Source organism: Hyaena hyaena, unplaced genomic scaffold, assembly GCF_003009895.1.
Source record: "Hyaena hyaena isolate Hyena2069 unplaced genomic scaffold, ASM300989v1 scaffold_64, whole genome shotgun sequence".
NCBI classification, from domain to species: Eukaryota; Metazoa; Chordata; class Mammalia; order Carnivora; family Hyaenidae; genus Hyaena; species Hyaena hyaena.
In genome coordinates this window covers 1,911,278-1,931,119 of record NW_024080698.1, presented here as the reverse complement: position 1 = coordinate 1,931,119, position 19,842 = coordinate 1,911,278, and the positions used below count along the sequence as shown (strand labels likewise).

Below are 19,842 nucleotides of genomic sequence, written 5' to 3'. Positions count from 1 at the left end.
AAGTAGAGCAATTCAAACATGTGAAGAATAAGACAATATCAAGTATTCACGAGCCACTCTTCTACATTATGGAATTGTGGTCAACAATTTAGTCCCCTTACAGTTAGGATTAATTCATGACTGTACAAATGAAAGCTAGAGTTCCAGCCTAACACTCTAGTATAAGATTCTGTTCATTTTCACTGAAACAGTAACTTTAAATGCTAGGGCCATAGAGGGTAAACAAGTAAACATAAATTTCATCAGAAACTTAAGGTTAGAGTTATGACTTTATTTTTTTATTAAAAAAAATTTTTTTTACATTTATTTATTTTTAGAGACAGAGCACGAGTGGGGAAGGGTCAGAGAGAGAGGGAGACACAGAATCTGAAGCAGGCTCCAGGCCCTGAGCTGTCAGCACAGAGCCCGACGCGGGGCTCGAACCTACAACCATGAGATCATGACCTGAGCCGAAGTCAGACGCTTAACCGACTGAGCCACCCAGGCGCCCCTGGAGTTATGACTTTAATGCACTTAACCACTTCAATCAAATACACACAAAGGTACTTAATGGTTTTTGAAGAAGAGTATGCAGATTTCATCAAATTCTAAATAGAAAGCACCATATAAAAAAATCAGAGACTAGAAAATTAACTCAACATATTGTGTGTGTGTGTGTGTGTACACAAATGTTGCTTTCAAAAAATTCCCAGAAAAAAAGAATAGCATCTCCCATTCCTATGTATTCTTAGATGATTGTTTAATAGTGAAGTCAGTTTACATTTGAAGACATTTTGAATAATCCTCTTACAAACCAATTCAAACAATGTGGCCCAAGTTTACCTCCTCAGTTATTTATCCATCAATCTCTTTTAAGTGTTTCCTTCCCTAACACAGCTGTAGTTCAAGAGGTGGCCAGAAGTTGGCCTCCATGTCAGTGGATTTTCATGAAAGCCCAGATTTCTTTTTGCAAACTTTTTAAAGGTTGTATGAAAAATAACTTTTTCATAACTTAAGAGCTTATAAAAAGCTTTTAAAAGGATCCAAAAGAAACACATTTTCTCTTAAAAATAAAAACCAAACAAAAGGAAGCCACACACATTGAAAAGTTGTTCTCGGCAAAACATTCTGTTCAGCAGATCTGAAATGTCGCCAAAGGGACCAAGAACCACTCGGTCTGGAATCAACAGTTGAGAACGCAGAACAGGCTGGTTCAAGGCCAGCAGTGACGGCCATGAGGAGATCTTTCTTACAAACTGTGAGATCATGACCTGAGCCGAAATCAAGAGCTGGACACCTAACTGACTGAGCCACCCAGGCTCCCCTGTTCATCTTTATCAAACTAATTCCCCTTTTGAGTTTCTCTGCCTCTGTTAACATCACTCCCATTGTTCACCAAGAATTAAACCACAGGCACAATCAGGGACTCCTGGTGCCCTCCATCAGTCACGTTCGCTTGGTTCATGTGGTCCAGATCCCATTTTTCAAAGATGGCCACTACAATATCCCACATGTATTTCCAGTGGGAAATACATTGCTACTTCACCATTGAACAAATAGTAGAGTCTAATTCCTCTCTTCATGAATCTGGACTAGCCTTAAGACTCACTTATAACCAAAAGAATGTGACTGAAGCAGGGCTAGGAGACTTCTGAGGCTAGGTCAGAAAAGACCATGTAGCCTCTGCATGGTTCTCTTGGAACTCTTCCTGAGGGAAACCAGCTACCATATATGAAAGTCAACTACCTTAATAACACCATGCTCAGAGACCACATGTAGTCCCAACCTGGCCCAATCTTCCAGCTCTCCCACCAAGGTGACATAAATGTAAATAAAGCTATCCCAGATTCTCCTGATCAGTTCATCTGCAGTTCAATGCCACTAACTGAACTCAGTAAATACACTGAGAGGAACCACCCAGCTAAGCCTTGCCCTAATCCTTGACCACAAAATCATGAAACATATAAACATATTACACAAATATAACAAAATCCACAGCTTCCTTCTAAGCATTCAATACATCATGTGTGGAGTTGTTACGAAGTGGGGCTGAATGCTAACTGACATTCCAATTCTTTCCTTCCATTCGCAGGGTCATCGTCACAGAGGAAGCTCTCATCACCTTAGAATTAGATCACTATAACTGGTTCTGGGCCCTCCTTGCTATAATCTGTCATTACAGATGCATCTAACTTAACAGTTCCAACCAGAAAAACACTTTTACACACCAACACCAACATCAATCTCACTGATGTTTTGATGTTTCCATTTGTAGAAAGTTATATAACACTGTTGATCCCTACAACAGCCACAGATACCTCAACAGGGCGAATATTCTTTTTCCTACTTTAGAGATAAAGAGATCAGAGCTAAAGAGATTAACTTTTGTACAATCTCACTCCCAATAAATGGAATGGATACAAAGAGAACTAAGAGCCTGTGTCAAAATCAACTGCTATGTCTCTGTCCCGTGATGCCTCCTATACTCTATTCCAGATAAAAAATATATATATATTCAATGTCTTTCTCCATCCCAACTACAACAAAACTACTTTTTAAATATCCGTAATATGGTCTCAATCTACCCAGGTGTTCAGTACTGCCTAACACCACCACCACCACTACAAGAATGGCTTATTCACCTAACAATATGTCATGCTGGATTCTAGCCTCTGAATATCTGCTCACAAAGTTTCCTCCTTTCTCCTGCTGTCTCCTTAACCTGCCCTCCTGCATTAGCAGAAAATCTACTTCCTCCATGAAGTCCTACTAGCCTATTGTGGTTACCTTCTTTCTGCTAGTCCTACGTCATTCGTACATTGCAGTCACATTTTGACAATTACACTGGACTGTTTATCTTGTTCAAATGTGTTGGCCTCGCTTTCCAGGCAGGTATTCAGCTAACACATCCATACATAAAGTGATGTTGGGTGCTTACAGCCCACGTCTATGAGGACCAGTCAGTGCCCATGAAATACCATCTGTTAAATATTTCACATTTCATCCCTGCTTATTTCATAAACAATAAGCTCTTTAAGAACAGGACCCTTGTCTTATAAAGAAGTATTATATCCTCCAAACCCAACACACTACCAAGCACACAACTAGGGTTCAGTACATATTTGATAATGATTTGAAGGGACTGAAGCGTGTTTGGAGAAAAAAAATATCCCTAAAGTCATGTCTACACTGGAAAGAAAGAGTTGAAAAGAGGTTAAAATATTTTCAAGATCAGCATTTTAATGTCAGGGACGTCCTATACTGTGTCATTTAAAGATACTCTGCAGCCCATAACTGCAAAATGTTCTTTAAATGGTTTTTACCAGGAGTGTGAAAAAAATGCTTCAAAAATATTCGAGGAGATGTCTTACTAGCCCAAAATAAAATGTTTGCTGAGGTTACAAGACTGGCAGAACTCTGCTTCATTTCAAAAAGTTTCCAGGCACTGGAAATGTTTTCCTGGAAAATACTACCTTTTATTTAGAGGACACTTGCCATGAACACTTAGTCATTAAGTAATTTAAGGTTTCCTCACAAGTTCTTTAGAGGAAATCTATTATATGAATGAATGAAATTATCAGCACCTTTAATGTCAAAAAAACACATTTGGCTACATACATGAAATCTACCTAAGTATTTTTCCAGGTAAGGGGGAAAAAACATTTGATACTTTTTGGTCTTTTGACTGTTCTTTAAAATTTTTCTATAACATAAAATTATAAAGAAAAACACAAAATCCGTATGTGTTTCTCTGTAATATACACAAATCCAAAAACCTGGAAGCTTATTTTATTCCAAATGCCAGGTAATTTTCAAACAGACAAAACAGTCATTGCATTCAATGAAAAGAAATGGTAACTTCAAAGCTATTTTTAGCAAAATCTCAGAGTTTGCTTCCAATCACCTTTCAATGGGAGAGGAACTTGGTTTGGACATTCCACTCAATCATCTGCAGTAGATCATACAATGAAACCTAAGAAAACAACTTCTTCTAAGAGTCTGAAGCCAACTAAGTCTTATTCTTTTAAACCTCAAAAGACACAGGTAAATTTGACTTCGAGCACGTGGTTTGTACATTTAGTCTTTTACAAATGTACACAAAAGGATATTTGTTTTGTTTACCTGTTTAGTATTTCGGTGAGTTTCACAAAGCCAGTGTAAGCCAGTTCAAACGCTCCTCTGTGCCTGGACTGTAAGAGGTGTTGTTTAAAGTAATCTCCTATTTCTTTTACCTTTAAAGCAAAATGAAAAATAAATGTATATGTCTGATATATTTACAGATATATTTATATCAGTAATATCATTTGGAACTCAGGACTAGTTCTCTAACCATTTAACACTTACTCTGTGACAAGCAGTGTTTTAAATGTTTTTATAATATCACATTTAATCTTCACAGTAATTCCATGGAATAAGTACTATTATTATCTCTACTTTTCATTGGGGGGGAGGCCCAGAAAGGCCAAATAACTTACCCAAGGTCACACAGCAAGTATGTAGTAGAGCCAGTACATAAGGCCAGGCTGTCTGGCTCTAGCTGGTGTCTCGAACTGTTACGCGAGAACTGCCTCCCTCCACCAGCTGCATGGACCTTCCGTGTTAGCTCCTATCACTCAACACCAACAGCAAAGCACACAGCGCAACAACCCTCACACATAGCAGCCGAGTGTGGTTAAAATATTCATAAAATAATTTTTAATGTTTATTTTTGAGAAAGAGAGAGAGCATGGGCAGGGGAGGGACAGAGAGAGATGAGACACAGAATCTGAAGCAGGCTCCAAGCGGGGCTCGAACCCACGAACCGTGAGATCATGACCTGAGCCAAAGTCGGACACTTAACCAACAACAGCCCCCCATTTTTCAGTGTGCAGCTCTGTGGCACTCAGTACATTCACAGTGTTATGCAGCCATCGGCACCATCCATGTACAGAACTTTTTCATCTTCCCCAGCTGCCAACTCTGATCCATTAAGCAATAACTTCCAAAAATTACCTTTAGAGATATACACTTGTTAATGGCAATGCAAGATTTGTGCAAAGGGACTCCTGAAAACTGAAAACTGACAGGCCTGAGTCAGAAGCAAGGAATTTTCCAGAATGCTGCCTAATCGCTTTCCTACATGTTGCAAGTTGAGACAAATAACAAATATGACAGTTTATTTTAAAGAAGACATGACTAACAATTAGTTGTTGATGAGGTTTTGTGCAGAATTAACTATTAAATGAGCTAATTGTACTTTTATACCAGTAAGATTTGGCGGCTATAGACTTTAGAAAAACCCAAATTTTGTATAAAGCTCAGAACCAAAACTGTAGTTGGCTCTCTCTTCTTTCTTTTTCTTCAATTTTTTTGGGCAGAGGGTGTGGGAGTGGGGGGTAGAGGGAGAGGGAGGCAGAGAATCCCAAGCGGGCTCCACGCAACCAGCGTGCAGAGTGTGACGTGGGGCTCAGATCCACAAAACCATTGAGATCGTGACCTGAGCCGAAATCAAGAGTCAGACAATCAACTGACTGAGTCACCCAGGTGCCCCTGTAATTGGCTCTCTTGACCCAAGTCTCCGCAGCAGGTCACAGAATGGTGAAAAGGCAAGATATCCCAAGATAGCTCAGATACACTTACCACCAGAGACACCTTCTGCCTCTGCACAAAGACTCTGTTAGTGCTCTGCACACATCAGAGATAAGAAACAGTGCAAGGTGTAGTGAAACACTTGGCCATGGGCAAGGGTCTCAGTGGCCTCATCTGTAAACTGGGAATAGCAGTGCCACTATATGCAAAGTTGCATATTAAAATGAGTTAGTAAACTTAGAAGTTCAGAACAGGCCCATAACCTATAATCCAATTCAGTTCTGGGTTTCCAAATCGAGGAAAAGTAAAGACATTACTCCCTACTCAAAATGTATCTGATTACAGACAACAAGCAATACATTTAGAGAAGTAAGAATCAGATATAAAACAACAAAGAACCAGAGGAGCAGTTAGTAATAGTATATTTAAAAGTCTAACACTTAACTATTACAAAGAATGACAGGTCATATTCTTCAGCTCAAGTTTTCAGGTAAAGATCTGATGATACTCCTAATTTTTAAGTATTATTTTGTAAGACCCACATACTACTAGCTACCAAAAGCTACAGTCAAGGTAAGCTTTCTCATTTTCTCTTCAACACAGTAATTTCAGAGCAGATTTTCATCAGAATTATCAATTAATTCTGTTAATTCTGTCAATCAATTATCAGATTACCTTAAATCTGAATTCAACCCCCAAGATAGATCTAAAGCTCAATAATCCTACAAAATGGGGACCAGAAGAAATTCCAGTTAGCTAAGTTGTTATAGCTGTCATTTCTATTATTAGAGAAATAAAAGAAGATTTCTAAGAAGGTGTTTTGAGCCACAGAAAATAAATCAGGAAGTCATAAAGATGGGGTCTGAGCTCCTTAGCTTTTTTTTCTAAAATGTTACTGACAATAAAACATTCTTCAGGAAAAGACAAATGTTAACTATTAAAGTGCTACTCTGTGAACTTACAATGGTTCACCATCTAGTTCTTAGGCAAAGATTTTATTTTCATTGCTTCCTTTTTCTTAACTCTGTTTAACAGGGCCTAAACCGAAAAGCATATAATAAAGGCAAAGACCTCATGGGGTGCCTGGGTGGCTCAGTCGGTTGAGCATCTAACTTCGGCTCAGGTCAGGATCTCCCGGTTCGTGGTTCAAGCCCAGCATCGGGCTCTGTGCTGACAGCCAGCTCAGGGCCTGCAGCCTGTTTCAGATTCTGTGTCTCCCTCTCTCCCTGACCTTCCCCTGCTTACGCTGTCTCTCTGTCTCAGAAATAAATAAAACATTGAAAAAAAATTTTTTAAATAAAAAAATTTTTAAAAAATAAAATCAAAGACTTCAGAAGTGTGACCAGTAGATGTTCTTCTCGAGGGTGGACCTTGATTTTAAGTAATCCTGGCCTCAGGAAACCGAATGAGGTTCTCAGGACACAAGTGAGAAGTAGACAGTTTTTCCCTCCTTTTATATTGAACGTAATCTCCCAACAAACCCACCTAAGTAATACTGTGACTTTGCACCATTGAAGAAAGTATACAATGTCTGTTAATCAGACAGTCAATATTTCTGAAGCACCGAGCCAAATGCTTAGTAGCCTAGTGCTAGGGTAGACAAGGAAGAACAAAACAAGACATCTGTCCTCAAGAGGCTTTCAGTTCAGAGAAAACCAATATGCTGAGTGGTATCCATTAGATCCCCAGCAGCTCCAAGATCCTTCTGCCCTGGAATAAATTATTACAAGAAGCTTTGTGTTCAGACCTTGAACTACATATATTTGGGTGTATCAAAATGGAAGAGGGTAACTAACATGAGAAGAGGCTGGGTGGCTAGAAGGAACACATTTATTACATACTTGGTTGGTACCCACCAGACACTTTACTGGATCTTCCTATATGAATGAACACAGGTTATATAAGAGAAGGTTAGAAGACCTGGCTGAATGACCTTAAGGTTTCATTCTAGGAAACAGTGAAAGACAAGGTTGCAAGTTGGGGATGGACCCCATTACCAAGGGTGGGCGGAGTCAGCAAGGCAGTGTGGTCTGTGAGCAGCTGGACAGGGAAAAGGGCCATGCTCATACCTCCCACTGGATAAGCAGATGACAGGCATAGATTTGACCCAAACAGCTTAGAAAATTAACTACAGGAGGCAGAATCAGAAATGGAATTTTTAAATTTATTTTAAAAATGAAAATTTCCTCTCAAAACTCCAACCCAACTGCCTTTTTATTAGATGTGGTTAAGGTCCTATCTTAAGTTGACAAAAACGCGGATGATTTACTCACAAAATATTTCGTAATGAATAACATACATCTCAAGATTTCTGAAAGGGAATTAAGGTAAGAATGCACACACACACAAAAAAAGGCACTGATTTCTATTCTTAAATTCTAGTCACCACCTTTTTACGTTTAATAGATCCTGGTTCTAAATTTTCACAAAACTTATTTCTATAGGCCAATTAACACGCTTTCTGGATTTACAGGGTATAAATTTCCATGGGGGGAAAACAGCTACATGCCATGTCTCCAGCATCTATAATTTACCGGTAGGCTCATTAGGGGAGCTAAGTGCACATCTAGAGTCTAAAACCCACACAGGACAAATTTAAATACATTTTTAAACATTTGTCCTTTATCCATAGAGGGAAACACAGCTGAAAAATCAAGGCTAATTCCGCCCATTATAACACGAATAAACCCAAGGGGATGTAAGTGTTGGTGGAACATTTCTACAGAAAGCGTACGTAGTGTGGCGGTTAAGCTCTGATACTCTGGGGCTGGGAGGTCTGAGCTCAGGAACCCTACTCAGCGCCTTACTAATATAAGCTAACTAAGTTTATTTTCTTATATTATATTACTTATCTGTGAAATGGAGATAAAACTAGAACTTACTTCATAGGATTGTTCTTAGAAATAAGTAAGATTACACATAAGCATTTTGCAGAGGACCTGGCAGAGTAGCAAACACTAGTGTACATTTTTGTTTTTATTTTGTGTCACCAAGTAGTGAGACTTGATCCCCTCATTTAAATTTTGACTTTAGGACACAACCACTTCTTATAACCTTGGGAATGTCACTAATTCCTCTTCGTTTAAATAGAACGGTTTGTAAAAGTTTACACCTGAGAAGGATAATTAATGGTTTAAACTGTACGTTCTCTCCTAGGGGGATTTCTTACTAAAACTGGGGGCCCTTCAGAGCCCAAATGTTGCCCTCCTACATAAGAACAACAAAGATCATATTTTTCGGTATTTAGCCATCTTCTTACCAGCCGTTTATTCTTTGCTTTCTAGCAAATTCTTAACCACGTGCCATTTTAACTGGTGTCCTTTAGTCTAGCTTTCTACAAATGTTTATCTTGTATCCCCTATTACATTTCTAAGCCCTTCGAAGCCAGAGAACCATGTATTATATTTCTTTATGTTCCCACAACACCCCTGTCGTATGGCAGTCAATAAACAGGTGACTAAAAAGATGAGTTTAATTCCATTTCACAGCTCAAAAATGGAAACCTGCATTTAATGCGTGCTTATTCATAATTTCTAAAAAATAAACTCTGGCAAAACACAAAAGGCAATTAATTTCTTTACAACTTATGGATGCCAATAAACATGCATCTGTAGACCACTACGGGAAACCTAAAACAGTAACAAAAGACACTGAGAAAATGTGTAAACCCAACAAGCCACGTACATCAAGAACATTACAACAGAGTCTCAAGTAGGGATTTAGAAAAAATAGCTAATTTCGAATCGTTGGTAATGGTTTTTAGTCATGTGATTTCTGGGGCAGTAATTACTAGGAAGGGGCAGACAGATAGGAAAAATTTACCCCATATTAGAGAAAATACATACACATATGAATTGATACCCCAGATAGAAGAAACTGTTCACAAAAAATCGGTAGGCACTGGGTATCCCACAACCCTCAGAAAGACGACCAACAAAATGGATCAAGAAAAGCTCTGCTGCAGCAAAACACCCCGCCCGAAACCTAGACACACACCAGCCAGGAAGTGGTGAGATAAGGTTGCGTGGACCGCCCACTCTTTAAGGGTCTCTTACATCCCTCAAAGTTGGTTTTATCTCTGCCTCTTGTACAGGGACATTATGAAAGAACCTTTCATTAGGTGATTACCTTGCAGGAGGAGAGTCAGACGTGCCTCTGAATGAACACATTTTCCTCTTGCCGAAGCCGTGGAGGACACGCTGCTTCACAAGAAGTGACTTAGGGAAATGAATCATTTGCTAAAAAGTTCAGTAGCGAGTTGCCTTACTGTCCTGTTGCTTGTGAACGTCTGGCTGGGTATGGGAAGTAGGGAAAATTCAATTTAAAGAAAAATCAAACGAGCAGCTCAGAACAAAGGCAGCAGTGTGCCGTGTCTGGACACGGGCTGGAAGGGAGAACTGGGGTCCGGTCCTGCAGCTGCCACAAACCAGCTCTGTGATCTTGGGCACACCAGGTAACATCCAAGGGCTTCAGTTTCCCCTTGTAGAAGAGGGCTAGGTCCTATCATCCCTGTGACCCTTCCAGCTCCAACAGTCTGTGTACACAGCACTGAAAACCCACAGGCACCAGACCTTCTCTTAGGTATGGCAGCAAATGGTAATCTTCAAACCATATCTCGCTGCCTGCAGGCTGGTTAGAAACCACCCCACTCGGGTATGCAGGATTCAAGTGGTCATCCCTTCAACAAACGGCCCTTAAACCAGGATGGGATTAAAGGAATCACAAATCTGAGACATCGAATTTTACATTAGAATAGAACCAGACTACTTTTACATGAGTGAAGGGCGAATGGAGAGTAAAAGAAGCATCGGGCTGAGCACCAGTGTTTTAGGCTGTATGAAAGAGCCTCCATCCACTGAGAGAAAAGCAGAGCACAGTTCTTATAGTTCTTGAGAGTAAGAAATCCACATCCAGGATTCTCCCCAACAAGTGATGTCTGCCTACAAGTCATTTGACTGCCTCTACCTGTGCAGGTCTGTTATGCATGCCCTCACTTCGGGTACTGACTCTTAAATTCTTACTTTTGCTGCTAGGTGCACAAAAAGATGTAGTAAGGGTGACTGTGCCCTTGGGAGGGAAGTGAACCTCAGACATGGCCCAGCCACTTCAATATAAATTATACCCTCTCTGTCACATGTGTATTTTTAACGCTTAGAGGTTTTAAGCACATGGAAGTATTTCTATTTAAAAGAATTTCATGGAGCAAAATTCTCTGGTTAAAAGTAGTAATCCTCTAAGCAATATGAATAACGCCAATTTCTTGATGACTTTGATTTTTGCTGACAAAGGCTCCTAAATGGAGGCGTTTCTTTAGTTAAAAGGCAGCATGATCAAGAATAAAGTTCTTCTGTCAAGGTCAGAGCAGTGGTATCACGGACATTCTTGACTGCTCATTCAGTTGTTAATTTCCTCTCAAGCCAAAAATGGTATGTCACCATGTGAATAGCGACACAGAAAAATGGCTGAATCTCATCAGAACAGAATTTAGTATTTTATAGAAAAACAAGATTCTATTTTGTATTCAAGAAAACAGCCATTAGAAGAACTCTTTGCTTTGTGGGAATCTCTCTGCTATTGTTGCTGTTGCTTTGTCTTTTTTTCTTTTTTTACAAACATCTCTTCTAGTTTATATTAATTCTCAGTCCCAACATGGTTATCCCACATAAATTAAATTTAAAATATTTGGGTGCTATGTGAAGTGTCAAGGCCAGATGGTTTTCACAGAAAGCTTTCAGGTCTTTCTCAACTACAGTAAAAGCAAAATATGCTTCCCTTAATTTTTTTAAGCGTATTTATTTATTGGGGGAAAGATGGAGAGAGAGAGCCAGGGAAGGCCGGAGAGAGGGAGGGAGAGAGACTCCCACGCGGGTTCTGAACTGCCAGTACAGAGTCTGACATGGGGTCCAAACTCACAAACCAGGAGATCATGCCCTGAGTTGAAATCAAGAGTTGGACGCTTAACCGACTGAGCCACCCAGTTGGTTTTTTTAAAACACCACCCAACACACCCCAAAGAACTAGACGTTTTAACTTGTCCTTGAAAAGAGGAGTTGAACAGGAAAGAGACTCTAGCACATGTTTACTTCTGAGTAAGACAGTGCACATCAGTGAAGTAATCATTAATCATAGCTGGATTCCTCCACGAAGATGTTGGCATTGGCACTGCAGCTGGTCACCAGCAATGACTGCAAGTAACTCTAGAACACTGATGCCTATTTGATTTGGAAGAGAATAAGGAACACAATGATGCTGGCGGTGTACCATTCCCTTCACCATTCTCCACCTCAGGGCCTTGCAACATCACAGGACCAGCTGTTGACCATATGCAAGTGCATGGCCACAGAGAGTGTGTGAATAAAAATATTAGCATTATTTCCATGGAACTAGTCACATGGTTATTACAGAAATAATCAGCGTTTAGTGTACTACGATATTTGTTTTGTTCTTGAATGTTGTAACACCCTCAGGGAAAAATTAATCTTTATTTGATAAAGGGTACGAATGAAAGTACGTGTTGCCTCGCTGGAAATGGTGGGAAAGAGATTTGCTGAAACCATGTGGAAAGGAAGAGGGAATCAATTAAAAACAGAAATTTAATAAATCTAAAATATTTCCAAATAAAATGCTTGTGGTAAGCTAATTTCTTGTAAACACTGTACTCAAGTCACTTGAATAGTCCCAGATGGTGACCTGACTTTGTGGTCTTAAAATAAAAGTCAGCCAAAAAACCCAAGTGACTACAATTTTATTATCAATGTAGTGAGAAGCAAGAGAACCATAAGCAACCAATATAGTACTTTTTTCCCTTTGCAAAATATCTTTTAAGTTTACTTATTTATTTTGAGAGAGTGAGAGAGAGAAAGAGAGAATGCCAGTGGGGTAGGGGCAGAGAGAGACAGACAGAAAGAATCCCAAGCAGGCTCCACACTAACAGCGAACTGTGAGATCATGACCTGAGCTGAAGCCAAGAGTCACTCAACCAACTGAGCCACCCAGGTGTGCATGCCATTTTCCTTTAAGAAATTTAAGAGGTTTGGGGCACCTGGGTGGCTCAGTCAGTTGAGCATCCAACTTCAGGTCAGGTCATGATCTCACAGTTCATGGGTTCGAGCCCCGCATCGGGCTCTGTGCTGACTCAGAGCCTGCTTCAAATTCTGTCTCCCTCTCTCTCTGCCCCTCTCCCACTCACACTCTTGTCTCTCCCTCTCTCAAAAATAAATAAACACTAAAAAAACAACTTTAAGAAACTTAAGAGATTTGTGGAGTTTTACTAAACAGACAATTTCATTTAAATTTACAATTTAAATTTATATGTGGTAAATGGAGAAATAAATATTAAAATGATAATTTGAAGATAGAAGGTAAAATCAACAGTTACTTAGAACTCAGAAAAATAAAAATTTCTAAAACTGCCATCGTTTGGAAATGTACTACAAGGCCTAATTTCTATACTCCCGTGACTTTTCTTCAGTTGACATTTGGTTGTGATTTTATTCAAGAAAAATTCAAAACTCATTTGTTTTCGAGGTGAGTTCTACGACCAGAAATTAAATCAGGTGGAATCAACATATGCCTACCTGTTCCACTGTCAATAATCTGCTGGAAGGTTCTGGCATGGACTGCCTGGGGAGAAGCTGGCACAGTGTGCCTAAAAGTAAGGCGACTTCCTTCATGCTTCGCCAACAACACACCAGCACCATCTGAGCAGTTACATCACATGTTTTCCTTTCTTTACCTTAAAAAGAAAAAAAAATCTATTGCAACACTAGACACTGGATTACTCACATACCAGGTTTCTTAGAATGAGATTATTCACAATTTCCCCAAGAATAATCTGCTTGAGCAAATCAACTGTTATATTTAGTCACGAGAGAACAACTAACATTTGTGGAGCATGGGCTCTAAGTAGGAGCCATGCTAAGTATTTTTTAATTACACTATTTGCAAAATAAATCTTGAAATAAAACACAACACCATTTCAAAACTTAGTCTAACTTTCAGAAATTAATGAAACAAACTCACTCTGCCTCATGGTCATCCATAAATGGACTCTAATAAATATACTTCATTATTCACCTTGGTGAAAAGGCTGTTATATCAGTAAAGGGGCAAGATAAAACTTTTAAAATCAAAAGAAAATACAAATTCTCTTTCAAAACATATTTAAATTCCATGGCCAAAAAGTAATAATTATGCTTACTCTCTTTTCCTAGCTTTAAGAATATTTTAGTACTATAAAAATAATAATAATAAATTAAAAATTAAAAAAAGAATATTTTAGTACAGATATCTTTTAAAAACCCAAGAAAATTTAAAAGGCAAGGTAACAAAGCAGTATTTATAATGCAACCCTATTTGTGTTTTTTAAAAGCCCTCTGAAATAGAGTAAGTGTACACACATCAACACATAGAATAGATTCAAAAGCACATACATTCCAAAAGGGAAGAAGTGGGATGGGGAGGAAATGAAAATTTTTAATTTCTTTTTTTGTTTTTGTTTTTTAAGTTAAAATGCAAACACTTGAGTTGAAATTTTAATTAAGGCTTTAATTTGTTTTTTAATTCAAATTTACCTCTCTAATGCTTGAAACTATTGCAATAAGCATATATTTAGATGTTACATGGTGGAATCAAAAAAAAAATCAGGAGAAATTTTTCTAAGACAATATCTCCATCTAGTGGAGAGTGTAGGATATGTACTAAATCAGTAGGAAATTGCTACTGATGGCTTTTTGTAACAGTATAGGAAATGACAAAATAACAACAAATGAGAAAACAAGCAGTAAGAACACAACTTCTAGAGGCTTGCTACAAGAGAACAGCTCCACTTTGCCAAGTAATAAGGTCAATTTCCCTTAAAAGGGTTCCAGGCTGTAAGGACTCTCACTGAAGACAATGAACCACATGGAGGGGAGGAGCCGACTGCGGCCCAAACCCAAGTTCACAGGGCATCACAGCTCTTACACCACCTGGCTAACAGGACAGGCGTTAGCACTCAAAAGTTTTCTGCTGTAGCGCCTTCTATACCACACTGGGATGCGCCACTTTCTGGTAAAAGTTGTAGAAACTCATTCCCCAAAATAAATCATTGATAAGCTCAAAGGCTTTATTTTCTAGAAATGTTCTGCAAACATCTGCAGCCTGATTTACCATATGAAAAGAGCATCTTATACATTCTGTCACTGAAACACCGATTACAATATCACAATATTGATTTTACACATGCTACCTTTAACCTCTACAGAAGCACCAATACTCGGCACACTGGCATTCAAGCCCTCCAGATCAAAGCTATCACGTTCTTTCAGTATTTTGGCTTGATTGAAGTAGTCATTAGTATCTCGTGGCTGAATCTCACTCAGAATCGTCTGTAAGCGGCTTGCTGACTCTGAGGGAGACAGATGGGAGTGCATCATCATGTAAGGTCTTCATGACACTTGAGTGTGCTTTTAAAATATGACAAAAATTTTAAAGTGGTTGAGGACAGGACAAAACAATATGACAGAAACTCTCCATATAGGACAAAGACCCCCATCTCATTTACATCGCTTTTTTTAGTGTCGTCTAAGAATCTCAAATACGGTGTTCAATCATGGAAAAAAAGAGCACTAAAGTTCAATCTTGTTTTAAGAGGGAAGACACCACCACAACAAAAACAATCTTTAATATAACATTGTATTGTCAACTGTACTTCAATTAGAAATAAAGGAAAAAACGTATAGCTCAGAAATATTATGAAGACTCCATATTTGACTTTGAAATAAAGTATACAATATACTGCTTTCTAAGTATGATTTACAGCCATAATAGGATACCGAACTTCGCATATATTCCTTAGGCACTCAGTGGGTTAGGAAATGTAAGCTCCATGAATGCGCCGCTCTGTTTGCTGCTGGGTCACCAGCGCCTAGGCCAGAAGCTGGCTCACGGCAGCGGTTCACTAACACGGGCTGAGGGAATGAGCACATGACACAGTCATAAGAGCTGGCCAGGCTCAGGTATTTTAAGGAAAATAAGGACAGCTAATCACCTGAAACCAATTAACGAATCAAAGAATGGATATTTTGTGTACCTGTTATACACTTACATTTTAGGTCTAAAAGGAGATATAAAGACCCAAACTGCTACCATGATGACTCAGCCAATGTCTTATTTGTGACTTCCATGAAATATTGCCAAAACAAATTCTGACAGCCATGAAAACGTATCACTGGTAGAGCACCTTGGGTGGCTCAGTCGGTTAAGCACCCAACTCTCGATATGGGTTCAGGTAGTGGTCTTGCAGTCATGGGATCGAGCCCTGAGTCAGGTTCCATCTGTGCTGAGTGTGGAGGCTGCTTAGGATTCTTTCTCTCTCTCCTGCTCTCTCTGCCCCTCCCCTGGTCATGCTGGCTCTCTCTCTCTCTCTCTCTCTCTCTCACTCGCTCTCTCTCAAAATAAATAAACTTAAAAAAATTATCACAGACTCCAAATAGAAATCATGGAAAGACTTAGAAAAAAAAGAAAAATCAGAATAAAATGTGACCTATTCATTTCCATGGCTTTCAGAGGAAAGATTTTCAAGGAATTCAGAACTCATGGCAGATAATGTAAAGAAAAAACAGGAAAAATGGAGACAACCAGAGGAAAAAAGGAAAGGCAAAAATCAAGGAAAAGTCTGTGAGCCACAGACTGTTTCTGAGACCAACAGGTATTTTAAAACTTGAATAACAAACAGAATTTTAGCATATTCTATAGGCCCCACCCACAATAGGTGACAAACATTCAAGATTTCTCGACCAAAATATACTGGTACTTTATACTGGTACTTGGCTGATCCAAATATTAGCTTTAAGATTGGAAGTTCCTTATTCCCACGTACTGTTTAAGTAGGAAAACTAGTATATGTGCTGCCGAAGCGAGCACTAAGTAGGAAAACTAAAACATCAAATTTTGGTTGACTCTCAGCCAAAAATAACAAATAACTGTGTCTCAGGATCATGAAGCATCATCAATCTGTAAACTCATTTTTACTTAAGAACAAAATCTAACATTTTCACGCAAACACACAACTCCAAGTTACTTTAACTGGGTGTTTATGATAGAAGCTCAGCTTGTTTTTAATACAAGACTCTCATCTGCACTCCAAAATGCATTCACTACGTTTCAACGCCCAGTGTAAATTTTCTTCATGATTTTCTAGGTGTTCAATAAAAGTATTCCAGCTGTTATAATACAGGTATATATGTACGCCACCTACGACATCCCACACACTGAGTTTAGTTCCTATCCTTTCAGGAATCATTCCTGCACCGATTTATCCACTACAACAAATGTTTATTATGAACCTATTTCTACCAGGCTCTTGCTAAGCACAAGGGAGGAAAACATCGAGAAGATCCCTGTTAATTACATTGCAACAACGCCATGTGAATGCTTTGGGAAGAATGCTCGTTGGTAAGAAACGAGACTGGCAAGGTTGCAGGAGCCCAACTATTACAGAACCTGGTCTGAGGTCACTCAAATATTTTAAATAAAGGGAGACGGAGGGGGGCGGAGAACAAGGGATAAGCAGAGATCATGTGTAACATGAAAGGGTTGCTGTGGATACAGTAAAAGGGAAGTGGAAGGGGCTCAGAGGGGCTGGGGAGAAACCAGGGGGGGAGGTCGCTGGAATCCTCCGAACAAGAGCCTGGGGTAAGGTTAGAAGCTACAGATACAAAGAGAACAGAATGGAAAGCTAGTTAAGGGGCACCCCTGGAAGAACGTGAGGACAGGCAACATATAAGGAGCAGGAGAGAGAGATGTCAAGCAATCCTGGGCTCTTGACTTGCATAGACCGATCTTTGGTAGGGCTGTTGGCAAAGACATAGGGGTTGGGAGGGAAAAGGCAGATGAAAGTTCATGAGTTCAATTTGGGGCATTTTGACTATCTTCTCCTATTTTTTTTTTTAATTAAGTGGTCTTTGTATATCAAATGCTCTTTCCCCATCCCAGATTCCTCCCAGGTTGCCCTCTCTGACTGAACCCCACCTCTCCGACTTACCTTGCCCACTCTCCCAGTCCCAGCTGCTGTCTAGTAGGTGGTGGTGCTCCGACATGACAATATGAGACAATCCAACGTACCCCAGAAGAGAAAGCACTTTGCTCATCGCCTGATTTCTTTGTCTTGGTTGTTTTTTAAGAGTAAAAAGCAATACTAAAGGGGCAGAAATCTTACTAATCATAGTAAGTAATTCCTTGACCTACCTAATTTAGCTTTTATATCTTCCCAAAGAAGTGGTTTGGGAGGGTGGGGTGGGGGAGGGGTGGAGTAATGAGCAAAAAATATAGTAGTTCTAGCTTCTTTCATCTGCCGACCTGAGTCAGTGTCCATCGGGATGAGGCCTTCTGGGGAGGAACTCTGAATGACTGGAGATACCACGGCAGAAAGCCTGTAAGACACCAAGAGGAGCTTCTCTACCACAGGGCTCCACTCATTCACCAACTGGAGGCTGCTGCAACAGAGAGTAGCGAAATGTGTAGTAGAAGCAAAACACCAAAAACTGTGAATGGAAATTATGACATGTAAAAAGTCAAAAGAATCTGTTTCAAAACTGTGCAGCCTATGAAATACGGAAGATACATAAAAATACATGTACATAAGCACATTATAAAATCTAATTTTAGGGCGCCTGGGTGGCTCAGTCAGTTAAGCGGCTGACTTCAGCTCAGGTCATGGTCTTGTGGTCCCGTGGGTTCGAGCCCCGCATCAGGCTCTGAGCCCACAGCTCACCTGGAGCCTGCTTTGGATTCTGTGTCTTCCTCTCTCTCTGCCCTTCCCCCAGTCTCTCTCTTTCTCTCAAAAACAAATGAACACTGAAAAATTTTAAAAACTAAAAATAAATCAAATAACATCTAATACTGAATTCTCTTTAAGGCAATACATTCTAATAAGAGTTGAAAGCTCAGGAGAGGGCTGCAGCTATACTTACTTCAGAGACAACCTCTGCAAAGCGCCTGTTATACAGTGGACTCGCCCGTACAGTGGGAACGATGCTGCCGCCTGAAGCAGAGAACCTTCAGCCTGAGACACCTCCTCCTCAAGATTCTCCAACAAGCATTTGATAACTAGAAAAAGCAAACAAAAGCCCAGAGTAATGCCCGCTAAAGGACACATTCATCAATCTGTGAATAGCTCCACAGTGCCCACAACAACATCCAACTCAACTAAGCTTTTACGCTCAAGGAGATCTTGACGTTGGCTGTTTTTCAAAGAGATCTTTTGGGGGCACGTGGGCAGCTCAGTCTGTTAAGCGTCCGACTGCGTCTGACTGCGTCCGACTCTGGATTTTGGCTCAGATCATGATCTCATGGCTTGTGAGATCGAGCCCCACATGGGGCTCTGTGCTGAGAGCGTGGAGCCTGCTTGGGATTCTCTCTCTCCCTCTCTCTCTGCCCCTCCTCTGCTTGTGCTCACTTATGTATTCTCTCTCTCTCTGTCTCTCAAAATAAACATTAAAAACAATAATAAAGAGATCTTTCAAAGTTATCTAGCCTGTTATGTATTTGCAGCTAAGGTAGAACTGTATCTTCCCCTAACTCCCTGGTTCCATTTACAGCATTCACTCCGAGTCCTTCCTCCTCGACCTCCTCTATTTGGGGTATCAGACCCCAGGCCCATGTGCCATGTGCTATTTGAACAGTTGTTGTTGCTGCTGATGTCTTAAAATAATGGCTTTATTGAGACATAATTCACATACCATACAATTTACACACCTAAAGTGCACAAGTCAATGGTTTTTAGTATATTCACAGATATGTACAAACATCACTACAGCGAATTTTAGAACATTTTCATCCCCTCCCCGTCAAAAAAACCCTTACCCGTTATCGGTCACTCCACTCCCTACACCTCTCACCTTCTCCAGTCCTAAGCTTATCTATTTTCTGTCTCTATAGATTTGCCTATTCTGGACATACATAAATGGAATCATATTATATCGCTTTTTTCACTTAGCATAATGTTTTCGAAGTTCACGTTGCAGCTCGTACTAATATTTCACTTTTTAATGGCTGAATAACAGTCCGTTGTATGAATATATCATATTTGATTTATCCATTTGGACATGGGAGCTGTTTCCATTTTCTTGGCTGTTATGAATAATGCTGCTGTGAACATGCACGTCCAAGTTTTTGCTGGGGAGAGTTTCATTTCTCTTAAGTATACATGCCCAGTATGGACTAGATGTTTGTGTCCTTCCCAAAATTCATAGGTTGAAGCCCTAACCCCCCAACATGATGGTATTTGAAAGTGGAGTCTTTAAGAAGTAATGA

General features: G+C 39.7%; 1 protein-coding gene across 5 annotated transcripts in view; it reads right to left on the bottom strand.

Annotated features, from left to right (window-relative positions):
- Nucleotides 1-19,842, bottom strand: part of THADA (THADA armadillo repeat containing) — a 319,486-nt gene that overhangs the window by 255,882 nt on the left and 43,762 nt on the right. For 4 of the 5 annotated variants that reach the window (XM_039232422.1, XM_039232420.1, XM_039232421.1 and 1 more), the window contains exons 18-22: nucleotides 18,501-18,636; nucleotides 17,887-18,023; nucleotides 14,777-14,935; nucleotides 13,125-13,282; nucleotides 4,102-4,211 (exon numbers count right to left, since the gene is read on the bottom strand). In XM_039232422.1, the coding sequence (XP_039088353.1) occupies nucleotides 4,102-4,211; nucleotides 13,125-13,282; nucleotides 14,777-14,935; nucleotides 17,887-18,023; nucleotides 18,501-18,636 (700 nt within the window). The remainder of the gene's footprint in view (nucleotides 1-4,101; nucleotides 4,212-13,124; nucleotides 13,283-14,776; nucleotides 14,936-17,886; nucleotides 18,024-18,500; nucleotides 18,637-19,842) is intronic. The other variant, XM_039232419.1, reaches the window with a different exon arrangement.